Here is a 25,606-nt window from a genome sequence, read left to right on the forward strand (position 1 = left end):
CTCCACAAGCCGGAGAAATAATGAGCGAGACCGGGCAGCAGCAGCAGCAGCAGCAGCAGCGCCGAGCAGCCCAGGCAACGGCAGAACCGCTCCGGCAGCGGCGGCGGCGGCAGCACCAGCAGCGGGAGCGAGCGCAGCGCTAGCGCGGCGCGGGGATCGCCGCGCTGCTTCCCGGCTCCTGCCTTCCTCCGCCGCTCGCTCCTCTCTCCGCATCCACCTCCTTCCCCTCCTCCTGCTCATTCACTCTTTCCCTCACTCTCCCCTCCTCCTCGGCTTCTCCCCGCGCCCCGCCAGCCCTCGCGCTCTCCCACTCCCTCTGCCCGTCCTCCCCGCTCCCCTCCTCCCGCTCATTCACTCGCCCCTCTCCCTTCTCCACTCTCTCCCCCTCTCTCCTTTCTTCTCCTTCTTTCACCCTCCGTCTCTCACACCCCCTCCATTCCCCTGTCTCCTTTCTGACACTGCACTGCAGCTGCTCTTCAGCCCTGCCCCCTCCCCAGTGAGAACAGACCAGCAACATTGCTTTTTTTTCTTAAAGAGATTTCTATTGATCCGATTAAAAAACAAAAAACAAAAAACAAACAAAAAAAAAACCTTGAAACCCCAAACGCAAAAAAAAAAAAAAAAAAAAGCCAAAACAAAAGGGAGAACCTTCTCCCGTAGCACCGGCAGGAACTGCAAACATGATGGCGGCAGCTCCCATCCAGCAGAACGGGACCCACACTGGGGTTCCCATAGACCTGGACCCGCCGGACTCGCGGAAAAGGCCGCTGGAAGCCCCCCCTGAAGCCGGCAGCACCAAGAGGACCAATACGGGCGGTGGGTATCGCTTCCACCTCCCCGCTGGCCCCATCCCCCGCCGCCCGCCCCTGCCTCCCTCCCTCCCGCCGCTCTCCCTCCCTCCTTCTCGCCGCCCGGACACCTCCAGCCCGAACCCGGCGGCTCCCGCGCCCCTGCCCCGCGCCCCCTCCCCTGCACCTGCCCCGCACCTCGCCGTCCCGGACACATTTCCATTTCTGTGTTTATCATTCATCAAAATGGCGACCGGTTTTTCGAAATAGACCTATCTTTCCATTTAATCGGTCGAAAGGCTGACCATTTAAATATCCTATACCTGGGCAAAAGGGTCCGTAAAGGAGGAGGAGGATGACCCCCGAGTGAGGTGATGGCCGCCCGAAGATGCGCGCTGCATTTAACAGTCTGATAAAATAAATAAATAAATGGCACTTGGGTAGCGGATAGCAAATGATTGGGGCACCTGAGAGTTTTTCGCTCTCCATCCCCTTGCTTTGGGCCACAAGTAGTATGCAAAATCTTGATGAGTGCATGCTCTTACCGCACTTATATTGTCGGTGCAAATATCTCATTGATTTGTCTTCAGGGGTGTGCATAGGAGGGTGGGGGTGTCTGGTACTGTGACTTGTTAGTTAACATCCTGCGCTTCCTGGGAAGATGAGTTATAACGGGACCGGTATCGCTTCTTCATTTGCACTGGAATCATCTTAACAATGCACCCAATGCATCGAGGCAGAGGTGAATTTATCTACAGCATGTACATTAGAGACGGATGGGGGTCTTGCTAATGGCACACTCGCAAAATTTGGAACGTTCATTCACATAAGGAAGCTGGATTTACCGGGGTGTTTCCTATTTAAGACATGATCAGTTTGACGGAAATTAAAGTTTATGGAGTTGGCTTTATTTTCTAAAACATTTCATTTCACTCTTTCTTGTTTCATCCACCCCATCTCCGTTTTAAATATCGTAGTTATTTTGGAGAAGGAACATTATCTGTTTGGTCACTTTTAAGTGTATTTGATATAAATGACTCCTAAGCTTTTTAGTATTGGCGAAATTCTTAAGGTCCTTTAATTAATGAGCTTAAAGGAGATCATGGTAGACTAAGAAGTGCTAAAGAAATACACCAGTATTAGTTAGATTTGACAGTCCAAAACACTGAATTAATTCCTGGCAGTTATTGAAGGCTTGGAATACACCCTGCAGTTTGGGTGGATTATTTGGTAGCAGAATGGTTGTTTTGCATACTTTAAGTAGGATATAGGCAATGGTTAATTGTAGTCTTTATGCGTCTGCTAATGTCAAATAAATATAGCTCATCACTATTCACAGTCCTTTTATTTATTTCATAACATGCTAAGTGAAAGTTTGTCATTTTATAAATATCTGAAGTTTTGTAAAAGGGTCAGTTTATTTCGTTTTACCATAGTAACCACAGATAGAGTTGGAAGACTTCCATGTTTGGAATAACAACTGGAATTTAGTCATCAGTTTTTACAGAGCTGCAAAATAATTGAACATGTTTAGATTTTAATTCCAAGTTTTGAAAGTATAAAGCCTACAGAATGGGAAATATTTTGTACATATTTAGTTTTCAGTGTAATTAGCTTATTTTTGTTCTTTAAAAACATATTTAACTCCTTATTTCCTGCAGCTATGTGTCCAATGTTTTAATTGCTGTTTTTCTCTCTTGAGGGTGGAGAGGGGATATAGAGTTAAAAATTATCATGTTAATGAAGTATATTTCTTTACATTTTTCAGAAGACGGCCAGTATTTTCTAAAGGTTCTCATACCTAGTTATGCTGCTGGATCTATAATTGGGAAGGGAGGACAGACAATTGTTCAGTTGCAAAAAGAAACTGGAGCCACCATCAAGCTGTCTAAGTCCAAAGATTTTTACCCAGGTAGGTGCACTGGTAAAGAGGTTGATTGATAAATCCCCAAGGAAAGAAAGAGAAGTTCTATGTGTGTCGTGTGCTGTATTGAAAGAAATTCGTAATAGTGTAGACTTTTATTTATGTTTTGCTGTATTAGGATATTTGTGGATAATTTTAAAGACTATTTCCATTGTTGACTACGTTTTTTTTTTTAATTGATGTACTGCTGTGTCTGTGATTTAGGCCAATTGTGAGATGAATCTTATGGGTATTTCCAAATACATTTTTTCTAATTGGGAAAAAGCTCTAAAATTTTAAAGATAGAAGCCTTGACAGCTGGCATCAGGAAATAGCGTTCTTCTGAAGTTTTCAGACGTCATTATAATGACAATTAGTTTAGAGTGAATTCAGAAGAGGGAGTAGGAAGCCTTCTTAAAGAATGGACCATTTACTTCTAAATCCATTATGTACCTCTTTCTGCTTCATTGCTTTGTTTGTTGGCCCTGGAGTGAAGTAAAGAGGACAAGTGCTGCCTCTCTGATTTTTAAAATATTGGATTTTTAATGTAATTATAATAAGAAAAACTATTATTATGTAAGAAGTAAAATAATGCTTCAAAATTTGTGTTACTTAAGAGCTGTATTTGATTAAAATATGTTAACAATTTGTGTGGTACTGTAATCCATTAGAATATGGCAAGTTTCCTAGGGGGTATAATTTTTTTTTGTACTTTTCAGTGTGCTTTTTTGATTTCAAGTGTTATACAGTTCTGCATGTTTGTCTTTTTCCTTTTTTTTTTATCATTTTCTACTCAAAACATGAATTTTAAGTTTAATTGGAAAATTTCCATAATTGAACAGCGTATCTACTTGATAAAACATTAACTGATTTGCTTTTACCTAGATATAGAGTCTGCCTTTTTTTTTTTTTTTTTTTGGTTCTTTTATCTTTGGGGCTGTAAATATTTATTTAATGCTGAGGGAACCGATACTGCTTATTTTTTTTACTGGTGGAAAAAGAAAAGCTGATTTGTTTTCAATGATCTAATTCAGTAAGAGTTCTTTAATACAGCAAAGACATCTGGTGTGAATGTAAGCAGAACATTTGGAGGATTTCTTTTTCTTAGCCAGTCATTTGTGGTAGAAAATGGACCATTAGGCTGGTTAAGAAGGTTTCAGAATGATCGAAACTATCATTTAGTTATATAAATTAAATGTAGTATATTTGGTAAACATTAAATGTATTAAACTAAAATATAGTCTATTACATTTGACCATCCCTTGAAAGTTTGTTTCATGTGAGTGTAGTTTTGTAGGTGGCTTTCCTTGTCTCTGAAACTTTCCTTATGCATTAAGAAAGTTTGCTAACATATTCACATTCATATTTTTAAAAGGTATGATGAAAAAAATCAATGTGGAATTGTGAAAACCCTCAGTACAAATAAAAGCCCTCAAAAGAGCTTGATTGCAGTATTAATAATGTTATAGTTCTAGGAAAAGACTGCAATGGTAAATTAAATTCACTGTCAGTAGATGAAAATGAAATAGCTTTTTTGCATTATACATGAGGTGGTATCAGATGTTCAGGGATGTTTCAGAAAATTGCTGTTTATCAAGGATATTCCAAATAGTAAATTAAATGTCTTTTCATTTGAATATAGTTTATTTTCAGTGGGTTGGAAAGGGTACACCGAGAATTAGATCTTTTGTTTTTAGTCCACTTAGTTGTGCATTTTTTTCTTATTACATTGAAATTGGTTATTTTATTTATAGTTCTGAGTCATGTTATTCGTATAGAGCAAGAATATCCGTTGAAAAAAATGGAAAACTGGAAGCATTGAATAAAATTTTTTTGTGTGTCGTGACGTAACCTGATCAAATGTGAGTTGAAATGTCTGGATAAAAGAAGGCTTATACTCTGTCTGTAACAGGTGGAAACCAATTGCACACTATGGAATCTATTTTAAGGATAAAATAAAACCTTGTAATTTATAAGAAGCGTTACTAATTCTGAACACTTTGTATTTAAATACAATTTTAACTATGTTATTACCTGTTCGGACAGATATATCTCTCCTCTTCTCATAGACTTTAATGGTAATAGTCTTTCTGTTCACACTTGACCACAAGCCTGTGGAATTGTCTAAGGTCCTGGTATTCAACATAACAGCCTCTCAGCATCTTTCCACTCTTACTCAGAGATACTTATCTTGCTTATCTCAGATGAACTCAATTTTAAAACTATGATTTCTATTGCCGAGTTATGAGGACTTGTAGGATTATTCAATAATTTGGTAGCCCATTTTTGTGTGTTTCATATATTTATTTATGACTCTATATTCTTTTAGAATGAATATGCCCGATGTTTACTTCATAAAGCATTTTTCTGTTTCTCATTTGGTACGACAGTGTATTTGGGGAAAAGTACACTTTAGTTGTAACTTGATTTTCTCAAATTACCTAAGTTTTTGAAACAACATAAATATGTTCAGAAGGTTTAGTTAAAATACTGGTGTATTTGAGGAAAGACTTCAGGAAATACACATATACATAGATATACACACATATATATGTATATATATGCAGAATGCAGACACCTTTTAAACCATTTGGGAAATATTTTTATAAATTTCAATGCAAATGATAACGTGCATTGTTTTTAGTGTGGACAGTATAATCTCATATTTATCATATTTGTTTTTCCTTTTCTGGGAAGAGGCTTAGGTTATATCTTTAAAATGTCTTAAGCAACCTTGCCTTTCTGAGTAATTTTTTATATTTATGGTTGAAATGAAAACATTTTTTGAACATTAATTGGTATGAATTCAGAATTTATAGAACTGTATATTGCATTGTGTATTTCAGTACATCATATATTAATTTAAGTAATTCAGGAATTGTATGATGAGGATTGTAAAGTGCATTTTTCAGTTACTGTAATCAGAAAAAACTACTTACAAACAGATTCACTTTTAGCTGTGCTGTGTAATTCATTTATCTATTTTTAAAAATCTAAATCTTATAGAATACTAACTTACTACTGGTGGTTTATGGATATATCTTTATTTCTTTATTAAAGCAACCTAATAACCTAAAAGGATATATTTATATATCTTTTTTTATATTAGGTTACCTAAAGTTGTTGCCTTGTAGTAAAAAACAGCTTTCTCATTTGGGAGAATATATTACTGTTTTCATTTTCAGAATGGCAATAGTGTTCTGTTCTTCTTTTAGTTGGCATCTGAAGATGTGTTTAGTGTTTTAATAAACAGATTTTATCTGTAAATTATTTAATGAATGGTTCAGGTAGGTAATTAGAAAAACTTACTGGTTAAGAATAGTAAAGGATGTACAAAATATTTTCGTGTATGACTTAGATTTTAGAACACTTCATAGTATACCGATTTTTTAAATTCCATTATATGACACTGGAGATATTCTGTCAATCAAACAGGAATCTTTCACTATAATCTTTGCATATATTTGTGTATATTTTACAGTTTTCATATTTCTGGTTATAATATTAGATCATATCTAATAAAAATTATTTTCTTTCATGGTCCTTAAGTTAAAATTTGAACTTATAATTCCTAGATTTATTATATATTAATTTTCTCACTGTCCAACTTAAGTGACGCTTTCTTAAAAAATCACAAACCATTTATATGTTAAATTTTAAAAAATCATGGAAAAGCAGAATGTAAGTGAATTTTTTTTTTTTTAGTGGAGGCGATACCCCGCACTGCCTTAATTTTGACAAGGAGAAAATTCAGTGTCCAACTTAACCTTTAGGATTGGGATTGTATAAGAATGATCATTTATTCGGAAATCAGAGGTGTTAGTGAAGTTTAAAATAGATCACTTCTTTTGTTTACACTTTTGAAGGAAGAATATTATATTGATAGCACATGTGAATACTTTTGTTATAGCTTCTAAAAGTTGTAGTATATACTCTTTAATCTTAGATTCAAAGCATCTTAGAAATTTATTGGTATATATTTTAAAGCAAAATTAGTGGATAAATAAAATTGTAACAAGTGGAAAATCAAGTAGTATAATTTTCAGTAGTGTGCAATTTAATAGGATAGTTATCATTACATTCTATACCTTTGATTTCAGTTTGATAGAGGTGCTGACAAATAACATGTTTTCTTTTATCTTAAAGTTGTACTATTTATATTTGTCATACTACCTATTGCTGTGGGTTACTTTATGTTTTATCTCTCTGTATTCTCAGTTGAAGGGGAACCGTAACCGTTCATTTAGGGATTAATACCTCTCTGAAAATTTGCTATATTTTTAATACTTTATTTCTCATTTTAAGCAATAAGAAATCTCAACATATGAAGAAATGTTACTAGCATAGCACAATCCATATTAAAATTGTACTTTCCAAAAGACAACATTTTCATACTTACATAAGTGCATGAGAATTTTAGAAAGATTGAATTAACCTTAAAAATATTAGCTATTCATTTTATTTCATTCAGATGTTAGATCTTCTGTCATCGATTTAGTAAGTTATGGGACATCATCAATTTACAGTGTCAGTGTTTTCATGAATTATATAGCTCATTCTTTGAAATTTGGTATTTGAATCTTTCTAGATATGGGGAAAATAGCTAAAGTTGGTGACATCATAAAAAAATACAGTACGTCTCACAACATTTGTCTTGCAAACATCACCTGCAAAAGATTTCAGGAATAGTTTAAAAATAGTGAACACGATTGGTGAAATAGTTCAATATTTATGCATTGAAGATGTTTCGTATAATATACAAAGAGGAATAATGACAGTCTGTGTCTTGGGAACTATGAGGAGTGTGTGGTGTCACTAAAAACCTGAGCAACAAACCACCAATCAAAAACTTGCCTATTTTATAGTTCTTTTGTTTTGTTTTGTTTTGCTCTGGCTTAAAGGAATTAATTTATTAAGCTCTTAAATGACACAGTTACTTATTAAACACAATATGCCACTTGTTAACTAAAATTCAGCACCTAATAAACATTTTTTTTTTTTTACCATGGAATTTAGTCTTAGTTGTTTCCAGTTTAGTAGAGCTGTGTTTTAAAGCACAACTTTTATGAGCAAGTGCAGCTTTTCAAAATAAAATTGGGAGGGATGAGGGTGGGAGATTTGTGCTTGATTGCCATCTCATTTCCATCTTTGGATACAGCTCTAGCATAAAGTTAAACAACATCTGCAGAGATCTGACTGACAAACATCTCTCTGGGACTCATCATTGCAGCCTGCAGCAGGTGCATTCAGCTTTGCAGTCTTTTCCAAAAAGAGGTTAGTTTGTTCTAACATTTATCAGTAGACCAGTGGGAGCAAGTGATTAGAGAGAAGAGGTTGGTTGTCACTTGTCCAGTGCTGGAATACTACAGGTAATTGGACTGGACTGGTGGGAACCGCAGCAGAGTGTGTCTCACATTGCACTGCAGCTGCTATGGAGCTTAATTAACCTGACCCTCAGAGACTGAAGTGTCATGGTATAAAATGCAACACGCAAGAAATGAAGCAGTACTTTTCAATACTTTGTGATGCTCTGGTTGGTGAAATTTCCATTTTTTTCATCTTATTCTTTAAAGATAGGGCATCAGCTTTTCCATTTTTTAAAATGGAAATATTTGAAACTAAAATAATTTCTATAAATCTGATAGAATCCACATAAAAAAGGAGATGGGGGGCTTTTGGTATATGAACAAAAATAGTGTTAAGTCAGAAGTATTGCAGTTTCCCCGTTTTACAAGTATATTTTCAAGTCATGAATGAGCATAAATAAGTGGAAGTATGTTGTAGTTTTTAAAAATTATTTTAGATTAATATTTGTTCATTTTTATTAGAGAAATAACCCACTTAAAATTATGTTGTATCTTTTTAGCCTATTAGGGCTTTGGCAGGCAAACTTTGCTGAGTGTTTTGAAGTGTTCCAACAAACAAAACAGGTATAGCATGTTAAAAATATTTTTTGGATGTTTCAACTTAATATAGGAGTGCTGTTGAGATGGTTCTTTACCACATTATATTTCAAGTAAATGAAAAATTGATTAATTAAATAAAAACTCAGATTCTTTGTCATTTATTTTTATTATTTTAAATCTGTTAATCTGTTTGAAATACTGATTTACAGTACGCTTCCATGAAATATATAGAAGTTTCTTGTGTGTTCTAATAGTATTCCCAATTAATGTAGCTGTCTCATTACTGTCTTGTTTATTAATTGGCCCTTAAATGGAAAAGATTCCTAGGGCAAAAATGTCTTTAAATTAAATCTTACAACATGCTATACTTTTGAAGAATAATTCAGAATTTAAAAATATCATTTGGAGTCTTTGTGAAGTAGTTTTATAGTTTTGACTTACTATTAGTTTTACCAGTTTGAATTTTGGGTATCCATTGAGTATAACTTGTCGATTACCTAAGAGTAATTATTTGCACAGGTTTTTTTGTGTGTGTATGATCTACCTTTCTTGAGGAATTGTTACCAGTATTGCCAATAACTTTGATTCTGAAGTTAATGTTTGTAAGAAAGGTCTTTTAAATTTTATTTTAATTAAATTGTGAGCAGTTGGTAATTTATTGGTAATTATGGGAAATAAAGTTAAAATAACCATCTCTAGACAGCAAGAGAATCATTTCCACAGTTTTGAAGACATCGTGGGCTATTGTTTTCTTATCAATTCTTGTCATTATAAACACGATTCTTTAAAATTTCACATGTATACTTCATCTTTTTAAAATTTTTGATAGAAAGATTAAGGATAAACATTTTAAGACTACAAATTAGAAAAAGAATATTATGTACACTGACAAACTTTTTAAGATAATTTCAATATTTGCTAAGTTTCAAACCACTTTAGGGATGTCCTTTTCCATAACAAAACTTGATCATGAAAACACATAATAGTTGCACTCCATCATTGATCTTTTGCTGCTTCCTGCAGGGCCTGTCATAGCATCGTTGACAGGACCAGATGAAAAATGAAATCAGTATCTAGAGTTTTTTAACAGCAAAATGATTCAGGTAAGATTATTTGGTGTGGAAAATAAAATATTTTTTTTTACCATTCTTAAACTAATTTTATTTAATAATCGATATATAAAATTAATATTTTTTCTTACTTGAAGACTGGTTTTGTATCTTACTGATGTTCAGTATATTTTTAATTTCCAATGAATTTTATTCTGAACTCAGTAATTTTTAAAGTTTAGACTACAGTTTTCTTAGTTTCCTTATGAAACTGAGCATACTTTTTGAAGTTTTAAGGAATAACCTTTCTTTTAAAGATTTTTGAGAACAGTTATATATGACAGCCCCATAATTCTTTTGAAGGACAGATTTTCACAGAGCGAACTTACTAATTAAATAAGACTTCAAATCCTGCCTTTTCTTTGGAATATAATAATGCTGACTCCCAGTCAATTCAATTTTTAGAAATTATTCTTATCTTAAAGAAGAAAGTTGTCTTCATTTAAATGGTTAATAGTTTGCTGCTCTAGGAATTGGCTTGGTCAGTGACTCTTATTTTAAGATCTAGTAATTTGGGGCAAGAGTAGAATAGAAGGAATGGGATGGTAGTGCATTTCATTAATACAGAATAGTAGGGAATTGTGATATGTGTTTTTGTTTTATGTTACTAAATATTTTAGAAGAACTGTAACATTTCAATTTTGGTTATATTCATTCCTAAAAGACTTGTTTTTGAAGGAGTTAGTATTGGAAGTAAGTAAGCTTTTAATTGGAGACTCTTCATTCACAAACTTATTCTTCGTGTAACCATCATGTTTTAATTTTTCTAAAACTAATTTTTGTCTTTTTAAAAAAAATCATAAAAGTGTTCTTAAGAAGAAAAACGTAATTTTATTCTTTAGTGTGCAATCTGTTTGGAATCTTTTCTCTTGTTAATTATCATGTGTACCGATCAGATGCTTTCTCTGAGCCCAAGTATAGACAGCTCTTTGGTCATCATGACAGAATTATTACAAAATATATTTTCTTTGTAAAGGAATAGGGACATGTTTTGCTTTACCCTAAAAAGCTGTAGTTTTATTGTTATTGTCCCCTTGAGTTTGTTTTAAATTTTTCTATTATATGGCATCTCTGTCAAAGACTTAATGAGGACACTGAGGAGTAGTGAAGAGGCTTTCCATTTAAAGGGATTGGAAAATCACAGAATTGTGGAACTAGATGAAGGGAATGGAGTTTAGATATGATCTCTTCTAGAATCTTTACTTAACAGTTGAGAAAACCAAGACAGGACGAGATTAAGTATTGCATGCTAGTAATTGTCCTGTAATTTTTAAATGTTTTCTGAATTTGTGGTACACTTGTAGTAGATACTTCATTATCTTCTGTTTTGCTCTACACTTTTTTTTCTCCATCCTTTTTTGGATATGACTCTGAGGAAATGCATCTTAACTTCTCTCCTAGTTTTAAAAAGAATATGCCCACCCTCTTCTAAAACTGAGTTGAAAGCACAGTAGTTATTTTACAGTAATTTTGTTGTTGATTTGCTACACTGAAGGGCCAAAGACAGGTACTCTTTATCACACATTTAAAATACATACACACACACACACACACACACACACACACACACGTGTGTGTGTGTGTGTGTGTGTGTGTGTGTGTGTGTGTGTGTAAAATAAATTATATTGCCTGGAATATAGCCTGGTCATTTTCTGTTTATTTTCCTTTTCTTTTTAAAAATAATTTTGCCATTTGGAAATAAAAATGGCAATAATTTTCACAGTGATTTGACGTCTGCAGTTTTATAACTTTTCTTCATTTGCAAAGTTTTTGGTTTCTTTGGTTTTTGCTTCCATTGTTTCTTAGCTCAACTTTTTTACTTCTTTATTTTTGGCTAAGTATTGACCTTGATTTAAAAAAAATAATGTATAGACTTTCTATGTCAAATTTTGTTTTTAAGAGTTTTTATGACTTTTCAAAAATTTCCATAAGTATTGCATATTTGGCTGGGTATTCATAACAGTTTTAAAAGAACAAAATATTATGATTAAAAAATAAGTATGAGGCTTATTGTTAGGCAATCTAAAAACGAAGATATATTATAAATATTAATTTAAATACATCACTAATTTTTTTTTATCTATTTCATTAAATTGGTCCATTTATTAGTTAATTTGAATTTTGATGTTATTTGCATTGCATTATAGGCTTTAGGATTACCTTCTAACATAATTATAAAAGTACTTAAAGTGAAATAGTCTTTACTTACATCAATTGAATAATTAGGTTCCATTGGCGTGAAGGAATTTATGTCATCCTTCCTGCCTGCTGCTATATGTTCAACTTACAGCTCAGTGCTTTGAACATAGGTGGCACTTGAAATATAAATGTAAATATGTATGAATGAATGAATGAATGACCAATATGAGGCTGCTTCGTGAAAGGATCGTGCAATATCAATACGATGAGTATAGCAGTCAATCCATCTTTAGTTTTTCATTGTATTTCTACTTTGATGGTGTGTGTGAGTGTGTATGTGTGTGTGTGTGTTTGTGTGTGTGTGTAAAATCTGTATTTTGTATAACTGAACTAATGAGTTCAAAATTTGAAACAAACAAGAAATGGCCATAGAAGTGTTAGGACAAATATGGGCCAGATAATTAAGGAAGAAGAGTGGAACGTGATAGGAGAATTTTGCTTTCTTTTTAGCATGTTGTCCAGTGCCATCTCCAAAGTGAAAATCACTTTAAAAATGTTCTGATTTAAGCAACATGAGCTTAATTGATATTTATTTGCTTATAAAGTAATTAAAAGTGCCTCCATTGCAAGATTTTATAGTTGTATTACATTATAGTTCACTTGCTGCCACATGGCAATTTGTGCAGTAAGGAACAGTCTGATGACTTTTCTTGAGATATCTTGAAAATTAAAGATTACTAACCACTAAAGTTACATTATTTAAATATATTTTAGTATCTTCTTCCCTACATATAATGCAATGTTAACATGTATAAATACATTATAACTTTTAGAAACTTAACTAGTTAATTTTTTTATTTACTAAGGGAAAAGGTACACCAGCTATGTAAGAGTGGAATGTGTTTGCTTAGATTTTGACTAACTTAAATATCCAGGAGTTAGTATGTGTTACTTTATTCAAAATTAAAATTTTAGGAAAGTTATTGAATTTAGACTACCTCTAAGTCTTTTTTTAAATACTTTTTAAACCATTAAAATTTAGAAAAATACATGAAATACTAGTGTTTTTCTTATATTAATGAATACATTGTTTCATTTTTTGCTACAGTAAACCAGTGAACCATCTAAACTTTAATAAATCTCTTTAGTCTCATTCATTAGCAAGAATTATTTTAAAGAAAAAGTACATTCATGTATCTATAAAACGACTGACAGTTGTACTGTAATTAAAATGCACGTATCTATTTGTATAAATATAAATAGTGACAGGTACTTCGGAAGAAGGATTTCTCTGGTTATCTAAAATCAGAATTGAATAGTAGATTGAGGAGTCTGGCTTTCTGCTTAGGCAATATAAGTAGAATTAAGGAGAAGATTAATTTGTTTAGAGAGGAAAAGACTAAGGGAAAGGTGAGGCAACTAGGAATATAGAAAACAGATGTTAAGAAATATGAGAACTGTCTTTTATTAAGAAGTTATGTACCAAATGTAGAAGGAAAAAAGTGTGGAGACCCAGGAAGGACAAATGTCAATGAAAAATGTTTCGCTGTATTCAGGAAAGCTCTGGAGATCGAAATCTGTTTTTGACATTTGTTCACTTTTACACATCCTGTTGTCTGTGCAGGTGCCTTTAAAGTTAGTGACTTGATGGTTTCTTTTAAAAGTTTGCTTTTGATTCATAACTATTTAGAATCATATATCTGATAAAATTTTTCTGATTTCTCATATAAACATGTAGAACTTGTAGCTCTCAGCAGATGAACAGATATATTCATTTTCAGTTTGGTGAAAATTAGTAATTTGCACAAAATTAGTGATTTGCATTTCTTTATGTGAACTTGATATCGTTCAAACACTAAAGTTTTGGTATATGACAGAGGCATTGGTGTAGGTTATGTCAGTGAAAGTGAAAATTGAAACATTTATCATTGGCGGATTCTCTGTTATGTAATTATTTGGTTGGTGTTTTGGTTGATTATTGAGATTCAGCAGGATTGCCTTTTTTTGATAAATATTTCGTATAAGAATCAGTTCTTAAAATTATCAAATTCAGATGAATTAAAAAACTAAAAAATATGGCACTGTTTTCCCATTTAGAAAATGAAATTAAAAATCTATCTAGCATTTTCTACTGATTTATTAAATTATTGGCTAGTTGTATAGAGAAACATTAAAAAATTGAACAGCCGAAGTGACATTAACTACCAGATGGAGATTTGAAATAAAAATATTCACTGTGTAATCTCTATTTAAGTGCTTATAATTCAGTAATACCAGTTGTATAATTCAAGGTTGAATTCAATATGTAAGGGAAACATAAGCAAAATCTCATTGCCTTCATTGATACACGTCTCATGCATGGCATGATATTATGACTCGTTCTTAAAGGGATAAATAATATAAGTAAGACTACTGCATACATTTTTTTTTTTTTTGCAGAGCTAGTACAATTCTCTTTGAGAATAATTTGAAGAAATTTTGGGTTTGTGAATTTTTTTTCAAAATAACATTTGTTTAAATTTAACATCTTTTACAAATTCTGTCTTTAAGATGCTATTATTTTTTTTCACAAATGTTGTTCTCAACTGAATTTTCCAGCCATGTTTTCTTTACAGTAATATTTTAAATTTATCCTTCTGAAGTGTATACCTATTCTGTTTAGGACAGGTATATTCCTCTCAAAGCTTTATCATTTTTAGCAATACTGATGTATTTAACATCTTGTTTAAAAACTAAAATGACTCTGGATATGAAAACACAAACTGTGATAATAAGCTAAATATGCCGTATGTGGTAGTTTAGGTTGGCATATATCTCAAATGGCAAGTTTAACGTACTGTATTACTAAGATTAGTAATTTTATAGTGGAAGGCTGCTACTTTTATTATATAGTCTCCTGCTAGTAGGCGTAGAATGTTTTCAGATCCATTACTTTATAGATCCCTGTTTTCAGCCCTTGTAAAAATCTTTTTGTTGTTGGAATTATCTACATGGGATCTGACTTAGTAACTAAACTTCTGTGAAGTTTATAAAAATTAATGAGAATTTTACAAATAGTATATATAGTTAGATGATTATGAATGTGCATACTAACCGTATATGTTATATTTTTGTTAAGGAATAATAACACTAATAGATTTGGTATGGCCAGTAATGGTTTCGTAAAATAAATAATCAAGAATTGAATATAGTATTTTTATTTTTAGTAAATGTACATATGTTGATAGGAAAAACTTTGAGGTTCTATAGTCTTGCGGTAGAGCCATTTAAAGCAAACTGTAATAAATATTGCCCCTTTATTACAAATACTCAACTTTGAAATCATATTCCAGCTTTCCTGGACATAATGTTTTTTTTCTTTGATTCTTTATAATGTTGCTTTTAGCAAAGATTGTTTTGAAGGCCTGTCAAATAATTCATCAGATTGCATTAGAAATAAATAGAAACTGCATTGCGATGGGGATAATTTAGATAATTTAAAGGGATAAGTAATACAGGTAAGGACTGTGTACATTTTTAACTACTTAAATATGTAGAACAAATACAATAATGTTTGAGGAAAATTGTAAATAAATTTTGGGAAAAGTTTCAAGTAAGTTACCTAAATCCAGTATCTTTCAAAGAGCCAGGCTCTGAATTTTTTATGTGGGTCTTTAAACTGTCTCTATCACTATTAATAGGATAAACAATGGTCTTTTAAAAGTTTGAAACCATATAACTAAAAGCTACTTAATAAAAGTAAATAAGTAGTACATGAAAATAGTTTATTAGTTGCAGCTTAATTGGATCTTACATTTCTATCACTTATTTTAATTCTTAAAATATCAGTGTGGGCAAGAATTTCTACTTCTTTCTGCAGTTGAGGAAAGTAAGAGTTAAAATGATTTGTTGTATAGCAAGTTAATAATGAACCTGGTTGTTTACTGTTATTCTGTAACTCTGCATCAGACTAAAAGTTCGAATTCAGAAATACAGTATTCAAAATTTAGGTTAGATTCGCCAAACTGCCACATTGGTCCATCACTGGGAAATAGGAATTTTTGATGGGTCGATATTTTTTTTCCCTGTTTATAAGGAAATCCTACAAATTTGAATTTTGTCAAAGGAATCAAAACTGTAATAATTAAGCACAATGGAGACATAAAAACAAGTTTTTTCTCCTGACCAGACCTCTGTAGACATAAAACCTTAATATCTTCTCTGCATTTTCCCATCTTTATATGGATATTATTAGACTTCTAAGGTAGTTTGAAATTTCGCCTTATCTATGAGATGAATTTATTTACATGAAATCTTTCAATTATTTTTCAGTTAGCATTGTAAAATTTTGTCTTTCACTTTCAAAATCATGTATAAGCACTACTCTAGAGATTTGTTAAATTATAGACTTGAGGTTAGAAAGGTCTAGTCAAATCACTATGATAGTACTTACTATAATCAAAATTTTTATGAGGAAAGTATGCTTTGGATATTACACAGTGAAGTTTATTAAGAAAATATCAAAATAGTTCAGTGTTTTGTAATGCCTTCTAAGGATGTGAAATGGAATACAAGATTCTTAGAGAATATGAAAGATCAAACAGTGGAATTTAAATATAAGCTCTGCCATTTGATAGCTGTGTGATTTTGGTCAAATGGTTTAATCTTGGACCTCTATTTTCTCATCTGTTTAATGGGGATAGTAGTACCTCTCACATAGTTATAAGTTGTTGGTCTAGGTACCACAAAAGGAAAAATATGAAAGCATAATACCTGACATATAAGCATTTTATGTATGACTTTTTTTTATCTTCTTCCCATGTTTTACTTAATAATAGTAAGTTTACAGCAGAGACTTTAATGTAAGATAGATTACAATAATATGGTCCTAAAAAGGAAAACCTTGCTATGAGGATTTTCTAAAAAAATTTTTTTCTCATAATTCATTGTTATAAAAATACAGATGCTGCAGAGAAAGTTAAAGCTAAGCTCTCCTCATCCCATTCCTTTAAGATAATTAATATAAATGATTTGGTATGTATTCGTTTAGACTTTATAAATGCCTGTTTATATAGGTTCAATTTTTTGTAGAGAATTACAAGTAGTATTTGTTTTATATATAGGAATGAGTTTTCAGCATTTGGTTAATGGATTTGTAAAGTTTCTAGATACATTAAGGCACCTTTTTGGCACCAGAAACCGGTGCTTCTATGTGAATCTAATGCCTCATCTTCTGAGGTGGAGCTGAGGCCATGATGCTAGTGCTGGGGAGTGGCTGCAAATACAGATGAAGCTTCGCTCTCTTCCTGCTGCTCACCTCCTGTTGTGTGTCCTGGTTCCTAACAGGCCACTAACTGGTATTATCCATGGGGATTGGGGACCCTTGCTCTAAGGTGTTCTTCCAATCTCAACTGCGTGGATATTTGTACTTGCATAGCCTAAAAATGTGTTCTATGATACCCCTGAAGATATGCAGAGCTTTGTTTTTATCTATATAGTTGAGATGAAAACTAGGGACATAAATATGTAATGTTGAAGCATATTATAATCTCATATGATGCATATAGGCTTATTTGTATTAAGATTCTTGAAAATTAACAATTAATTAGTCCCTTCTTTATTCATTCTGTACATACATGCTAAATATAAAACATTAAAAATATTCATCAGAGCTTTAATACAAATAAATCAAGTGGCATATAGAATATTTAATGCTTGCTTTTAGGATCTTTTTAAAGATACTAAGACTTCTGAAAATCCTTTGCATATTTGTCAAAAAGAAAATCATAGTGTACTAAATGATGAAACTAAATATTTAAGATAGGTGATAATTCATAAACTTGTTTTTCAGCCCTTTTTAAGCTTCAGGTTTTTTTTTTCAATTGCTTCTATGAAGGCCTTAAACATTTTAATTCATATTCCTCCAACTTCCATGAAATATCCAAGAAAATTTAGTGGTGCAATTTTTGTTTTTGTTTTTGTTTTTTGGTGTAGTTTTACTAAGAGTATCTTTTAAGTATCATGGTTTAATACTTTCTATTCTTAAGTATTCATATTTTCCATGAGTCATTTTTCTTCTCACTTGTAACATTTTTCTTCTCACCCAACTTTTCTTCTCACTTGTAACATTTTTCCTTTAATTTGGAACTAAGGAAATAGGCTACACAATATATGGTGATTCTTAAGTATCAATTCTAAAACCTCCTCTATTATCCTGATTGATGATCTTATGTCCTATTTCACTGAGAAAATAAAATTAAATTTCATAAGCTCCCACCACCAAATTTAACTAATTACACCGATACCTATATAGTCTATATTTTCTTTTATTATTCTAATAAACTGCCCCTAGCAAAGGCTAATCCTTTACTTTTATTCTAGATTCCATTCCCTCTTAGCTACTCACACATCTCTGGGGAATAATTTCTTCTCTTTCTTATATTATCAATTTCTCTCACTCTATTTTCTTTCAACCTGCAAACACTGTTATATATCTCCATTGTTAAAAAAAAAAAAAAAAAGCATTTTCTTTATCCCACTTCCTGTTCCAATTTCCATGCCAATAACAGTGAAATGCTTCAAACTAGACTTATTTTATCTCCAGTTAATCTCCTCCCATTTTTGTTTTAAAGCCATTTCAGCTAGGATTTTAACCTCATCCTTTCAGTGAAACTGCTGCACTTGTCAGTGTCTGGTGACCGCAATGATGATAATTCAGTGGTCAGTTCTTGGTTCTCATCTTTATATACCAATTAGCAACACTTGATAGTTATCACCACCTCCTCTTTGAAACATTTTATTTTGCTTTCAGCACACCTCTATCTCACTGCAGCCTAATGTTTCCTTTGCTGGTTTCTTCTCATTTCCCTGAGCTCAGTGCTTGGACCACTGTCTTCTTTTACTACTGTACATGCTTACTCCTTGGTAATCCTTCCTGGTATCATGGCTTTAAATAACCCTCTGTCCTTTGATGACTACCAAATGTTTATGTCCATTCTGGACTTTTCACCTGAACTCCACACTAATGATGCATCTGAGTACTTGATATCACTTGTATGTCTAGTAAGTATGTTGGAATTAAATATGGTTTTAAATATTCTGATCTTTCTCTCAAATCCCTAAATCTACTTATCCCACAATCATCTCTTCTTATTTACAGTTTCATCCTTCCAGTTTCTAAGATCAGAAATCTTAGAGTCATTCTTACCTTCTCTCTGTCATATTTCACATCTAATTTGTCATGATTCTGATTATGGTCAAGACATTTGCCTTAAATAAGGTGAAAAGAAAATATCAAAAACAAATATAAATGTTGCAAAAATGCGTTTTTCTCTGCTTAGGCAAATAAGGACTAAACTAAAGATGTGGTTAGCTGTGAATGCAGTGTTAAAATTCTGGAAAGTGGCAGAAGTTAGCCTGTCCTAGTTATTGGGTTGACCAGACTGAGCCCCCAAATTATTTATAATTTCAAAAGATAAAATAATGAGAAAGCAAGATTTATGTTTAATTTTATATTATAGGGAAATCTGTAGGAAAGAATCTGTATCTAAGGAATATCAATATCAGTACATCCATTATAGTAGCAAAAATACTTTAATACCTGTGAGAATTGATTTTTAAAGAATAAATATGAAGCAGTAGTATTAAGAATAATTCTAAATAATACCAGTTCATTGGATTGTACCCATATGAAATCCATTGATCCTTGAGGACACAAATAGTTTAAATGTAAACCATGTTAGGTGATGTACATACACAAGGTGAATGATAAATATATACTGAACCATTTGGACTGTTGTGCTAAATCACAACTTCATATTTTTGAGGATTACACCTTAAAGAAATTATACACATAGCAAAAAAGAATTTATTCAAGTGACAATTGTTTATTTGTAAAATATTTTGAGATACCTTTATGCTTATTAACTGAATTTTCTTATTTTATTGTCCATGAAAAATTATTCTAGTTAATGGACTTAATTTCTCTCTTTAATTTAAATCAATTAGTTTTTACTTTACTATTTTATTTTGTCTTTTCATTCTGTACTTAGTTATTAAAGGAAATTGTATTATTTCACATACAAGCAGAAAAAATAATTGAGTTTTTATAGAGCCAATATATTTTAATTAAATAATTATGTAATAACAATTTTGACTTTTCTAATCATACATTTTATTAGTCTATTTTTTCCTGGCAAAAGATACTTGATCTTTGGAAATAACCTGCCAGAATAAGACAAAATAAATCTATATACTTGTCAATATGTAAAAGATACAGTAGAGGAAGTTTGTTTAGTCACTGTTGTAAAAAAGGAAAACTGTGTTGGTTGTGGTCTCCTGGATTATAGAGGCAAGAACATGTATGCATGCATTTGCTTTCATTTTTTAGTTTAACATTGAAATTTAATTTTGTGGCCCAAAATTATAGCTTAACATTTGTGACTTAAAACATTTTATTTTGCATGCATATTAATTATATGTTTCTTTCTAATATTGTACCTTAGCATTAGTATTCATGTGAGATAGGGGTTTGCACATTATTCTTGCATATTATTTTGGAAATGTCTATCTTATACTATTTTCAGCTGCTAGAGACAGATTTTATACAGATATTTGACTCCAAAGACCAGTGTCTTTTTACCATATCCTACCATACGTAAAAAATTCCTTGGAATGAAGGTAATTTTCCCATATTTGACGTGCTTATAAAGTTTCTTGTATTGAAGTTTTATTTTTAAAATATTATGTGGTTGGTTTCAGTGTGCTTAAATCATGCTTTTAATTTTTATCCAGGTTTAAGATTTGTCTACATAAACAATAAAAACATTTAGACTATGATCATATTTAATAAAATTTACATATGAGTCAAATATATTAATTCTTACTGAAATAGAAATCTGGAATTTTAACATAATTCCTGATTAGTAAATTTTCATGTTGTTTCTTTAAATTTGGTGTTAATCAAGTTAAATATCTCCAGTTTTTCTGACATTTATTTATCCATTTTTTAACTAGCAAATATTTATTAAATATGGATTACATAATTTTGCTACATACATAGGATGCAAAGATATTTAAGACCAAATCTCTTCTTAGTGATAAGAAATGACGCTGGTAAGGCAAGGGCTAGATTATGGAGGGCCTTTCGGTCTATGTCAAGTAATTTATACTTTTATTTATCTTAAACCAGATTACACACGATGTGTTAAAAGGACTGTGTAGATTTCCAGTTATTACATATTTAAGCCAAAACTCTAACATGGTAGGAGGTGTTTACAGTTTTCAGAGAATTATTTACTTAGAATTTACCTAAAGGGTACTTCACAATGTAGTTAAGATTTTTTTAAATGTAAAAAGCCAGTAAGTTTGGAGTAGTTAGTTTACTTGAAAAATTTGAAGTTAATAAACTAAGTAACTATTTATGTGGCTCTGTTTAAAGCTGAAACCCAAAGCTATTTGCTATGAGATACTGTTTTACATTAAGATCCTATTACAGAGAAGGGTGTGTGTGGGAACTAACAGAATTAAATGATTTTAAATTAAGAATTAAATCACATTTCCAAGGTAGCAATAAATGTGTTACACCCTACACTAATCATATATCATTACTGTTTTACTTTTTCTAATTTTATGATGTTCATTTCTATTCTATTGAAAGTCTTTAAAAATGTGTAATTTTTGTTATATTGAACTGTCAGTGTTTAAGATATGAATGAAAGATCTGATGTAGCTCAGCCTCATGTTTTTATTATCTACTTTATGTATTTTTGTTCTGCAGTTGCTGAGCATCCCTAGATAAAAGACTAAAACTAGGTCAATTGATTTTACTACTCAATCCAAATATATTTACAGTTGAGCCACTCTTGTTGCTGTTATCCTTTTTTTGTTTCTGTTTAGCCTTCTAGCCTGTGCCTTCTTTTCAAACTTTTTCATCTTTGTCAGCCTACATATTCACTCCAACACCTTCATACTCTGTAAATGAACTTGCTTTGCAGTTTCTGTCAACTTCTTTCATACTTCAGATTACTCTGTAATTCCGCCTTTTCAGATTACTCTGTAATTCTGCCTTTAATCCTTGCCTACATCTCTAGAGAGGGAGTTCTCTCTTCCTCTTTTGAGACTATCATTATCCTACTTCTTTTTCTCTTTTTTGGATTCTTATTTTATTATCTCATTCTTTTGGATTTTACTTTTTATTTTTTCATTATATCCTTCTCCTTGGCTTAGAAATGTATTCAGTTCTTATTTATCTTCAATTACAAAAGACTAAATCTTTTCTTTGTTTCTGATAATTATCTTATGGTCATTGCCTCCCTCCCATTTCCATAACCATCAAATTTCTTGAAAGGATAATCTATATATTGAGTATTTTTTTCAGTATTCTCCTACTCCTGAAGTTATCTAACTCTTAGAGGTCATTGATATCCTTTAAGTTCTTAAACTCACTGAACTAAATTCCAGTCATCTAGTCATCACCCCCTTTTATTTTCTGGAACATTCCACCTTGATAACCACTCTTCTCTTGGTACTTTTCTTCTTTGATTTTCTTGACTTTGTAAGATTGATTCTGTTTGTCTAATTGTATCTTCTCAAATGCGATGATGAATTTCTCTTTTTTCAATGAACCCATAAATGTAGGAGTTACACTGGATTCTGTCTTGCCCTTATAGATTGCTCTGACTTTAATTATTAGCTTTATTTAGGTGATACTATTTTTAAATCCTTATGTTCGTTTCAAAACTGTTTTGAACTTTTATTCATGTACATCTCATTATAGATACGTTTCATGTATTTTAAAACAAATATGATTTAAACCTTATTTAAAATCTTTCTATAAATTACTTACCCTAAAAGTACAAGCTCCTTAATATGGTTCACATGATTTTTCCTGTTACTTCTCTTTCCAGAGATACTGAGTTTTTATATTAACCCCTTCTTGAACACACACACACACACACACATTATTAAGGATTTGACTTACATATTTCGTCATCTAGGAAGTGTTTCCTAACCATTTATATCTTGTTAAGGTACCCTTCTTTTGTATTCATGAAACATTCTGTACTTCTCACATTTATTGTAATTGCAAATCTTGTCTAGCATAGTAGACAACTGCTAGCTCTATGACAATAAAGACCATGTCACCTTTATTTACCGTGTATCCCTAATACTTAACGTAGGATCTTCCACATAGTAGCTGCACAATGTATATATGTTGCATATATGAATAAATGAGTGGATGAAGAACTCAGAATGTCAAAAGCTGCATTTTCATAATTATAAACATGCTGTTCTTGTTTTTCGGTTATTGGTACCAGTGACTTTCAAGTTACCCAAACTAGAAAAACTAGTCATCTTGATCTGGTTCTCTCCTTTATTCTCCTTTTCTTCTCTCTTTAGTTGTTGCCAGTTCTTGTTTGTTTTACCCATGAATTGCGCCTTGAATTAGTCTTCCTTTTTATATTCTTGCTGCTTTCCTCTGTCATCAGATATTTAACCTGCAACTGCTCAGTATAGACTCCACAGAGTAGCAGAGAATCATATCTTGGCATATTTCATAATTTCCCATTAGTCTTTGGTCATTAAAAAAAAAAACCTTCCAGTCTAGCGTAATATGAAAATTGAATCTCCTATCTGATTTAAAGTTCTTCCTCTACTCTAGCACTAATCAAGCTTCGGGCCCTAGGAACTTGAACTTGAAGTCGGCATGGTCTGTTCTTTCTCATTCTATCTCTCTTTAGATTTCAGTAGGGACATGGATTCTGAGATAACTTTTTTCTCCTCCAATTCTGGTTCTAGTTTTTTTTAGGTTTAGGGTATGGATGGAAAGAAGATATAGGCAAAACTTGATTTTTACTTAACTAGGCTTATAATTAAAATATTCTATCGTGTTTTACTACCTCTGTGACTTACACTGACTGGCCATTAATGCCTTCTTCTATGTGGCAGGTGTCCAAGTGGTGACTTTCTAACAGGGTACATTTTTTGAATCTGTGAAGGGCTGTACTGGGGTTTCCTACTGCACAGTTTACCTGCTATGTGATATCTTTAGTGAACTCTCTTTCAGGCTCTCTTTGTTCTAGCCACTTGGGCATAGTCTGATATCTAAGTACTTATCTGAGCCAGGAGTGGAAAAGTAATCTCTTCTTGTGAGTACCCTCACTCTGTTTGTAGAGATCATTCTCTTGTCTTGCTGCACCACAGCGAAAGAGTACTCCCAAAACAACTGTCTAGCCTCAGTTGTTTTCATTTCTCTTTAGATTGTGAGTATGCTTATTTCCTCCTTGTTCTTGTCTTCAAGTCACAGTTTCCAAACCCCAGGCAATAGGAAAGGTATCATTAATCATTCTCTTACATGTATACCAAAATCTTTTAACTCATATTATTTAGTCTCTAAACCAAAATAGCACATCACCAATCATTGCTCTTAAGCCAAGAAAAATACTTTTGTTAGGCATATTTATAATCTGTGAAAGGAAGTATTTTACAGAATTTAGACTCTTATTTAAATATGTATTGAATCAGAACTTCAAAATTATTTGGGCTTGTTTCATTTATGAAAACAAAAGAAAAGATCAATGGGAAGAAATAGTATACTGTTGAAGAACTAAAGATTTGGAACAATCTGGGGCTAATTCTTTTCAACTAGAAAACTGCTTTAGGCTATGCTCTAGTTGAAATTGGGTGTGATTATTTATTAAGTTTTACATCTTCAGTTTTGCCGCCTCGAAGTTTTTGATAATTTATATATCTAGATCTGATGCATATCCAGTTACTTTTCATAATGAACAGAATAGATGTGAATAAATTCACAAGAAACGTGATTTTTAAAAATTATGCTGGAAATATTCTTTAACATTAAAATATCACTCTTATCTACTTTATCTTTGTTAATATTTTAATTGATTGGTTGTTGTCAAGAAATATTTAATAAACTGCACGCAAATGCATACCGTGATTCAAGCTTTTAAATAATTCAGATTTGCTGCTCCCATTTAATCATAATGTTTGTGTTTCAGGGAGGAAAAAGGGAAGAAATGAATTAAAATGTATTATATTCTATATCCAAGATACTTTGCTACATTCCTTAATATCAGGCATTTTTAATTTCTAGAAGTGCTATTTGATTCCTTTTCAAATCTCTTTACTCTTATGTGTTCAAGTCTCTTTATTCTTGAAACATAGTAAGTATACTTATTTTAAACTGTCTGATAATTCTGCCATCTCTTTTTCTGCTGGTTCTCATTCATGCAGTCATGTTTCCTTGTGTGTTTTGTAAATTTTTGATCTTACCAATATATTTGAGAGAACTTTTTCAAACCTGGGATAAAGACGATTTCCTTCACAGTGGCCAAAGCATTTACTTTTGTCAGATGCCTGTGGTCACTCCTAGTTGAAACAACTTGTAACTGAATTCTTGGTTTGAGGGTATTTGAACTAATAAGGTATGAATTCAGGCTGGAAATGTATTTGAAGGCAGACTCGTAGTTATGAATTTCCAGAGGTTCCACCCCACTCCAGCTTTCCAGGTGTATATGTTGGAGAAATTGTCAGAGACTGAGCATATTTCTGGTTCACTCTTATAGTGACATCATGGCTCATTGATGTCAGTATTATTGGGGACTCTCTTAGTGGGCTGTCCACCTTGGACATGCTTTCTACTTCTTATCCTAATCCTTATAGTTGGGAAGATAAAAAGACAGAAGCACAGATTACCTTGGCTCATCAAATGTCTTCAAGGTAAATACTCTCTTAAATGCTCTACTTATTCCTCTGGATTCC

General features: G+C 32.2%; 1 protein-coding gene across 2 annotated transcripts in view; it reads left to right on the forward strand.

The window, feature by feature from the left end:
* Nucleotides 1-248: 248 nt before the first annotated feature.
* The window catches only part of NOVA1 (NOVA alternative splicing regulator 1), a 141,017-nt gene continuing 115,659 nt past the window's right edge, over nt 249-25,606 (forward strand). The window contains exons 1-2 of one of the 2 annotated variants that reach the window (XM_011375938.2): nt 249-816; nt 2,557-2,700. In XM_011375938.2, coding sequence (XP_011374240.1) covers nt 681-816; nt 2,557-2,700 — 280 coding nt within the window. In that variant the 5' untranslated portion in view covers nt 249-680. The remainder of the gene's footprint in view (nt 817-2,556; nt 2,701-25,606) is intronic. The other variant, XM_011375939.1, reaches the window with a different exon arrangement.

The sequence above is a fragment of the Pteropus vampyrus genome, unplaced genomic scaffold (genome assembly GCF_000151845.1).
Source record: "Pteropus vampyrus isolate Shadow unplaced genomic scaffold, Pvam_2.0 Scaffold281, whole genome shotgun sequence".
Taxonomy (NCBI): Eukaryota; Metazoa; Chordata; class Mammalia; order Chiroptera; family Pteropodidae; genus Pteropus; species Pteropus vampyrus.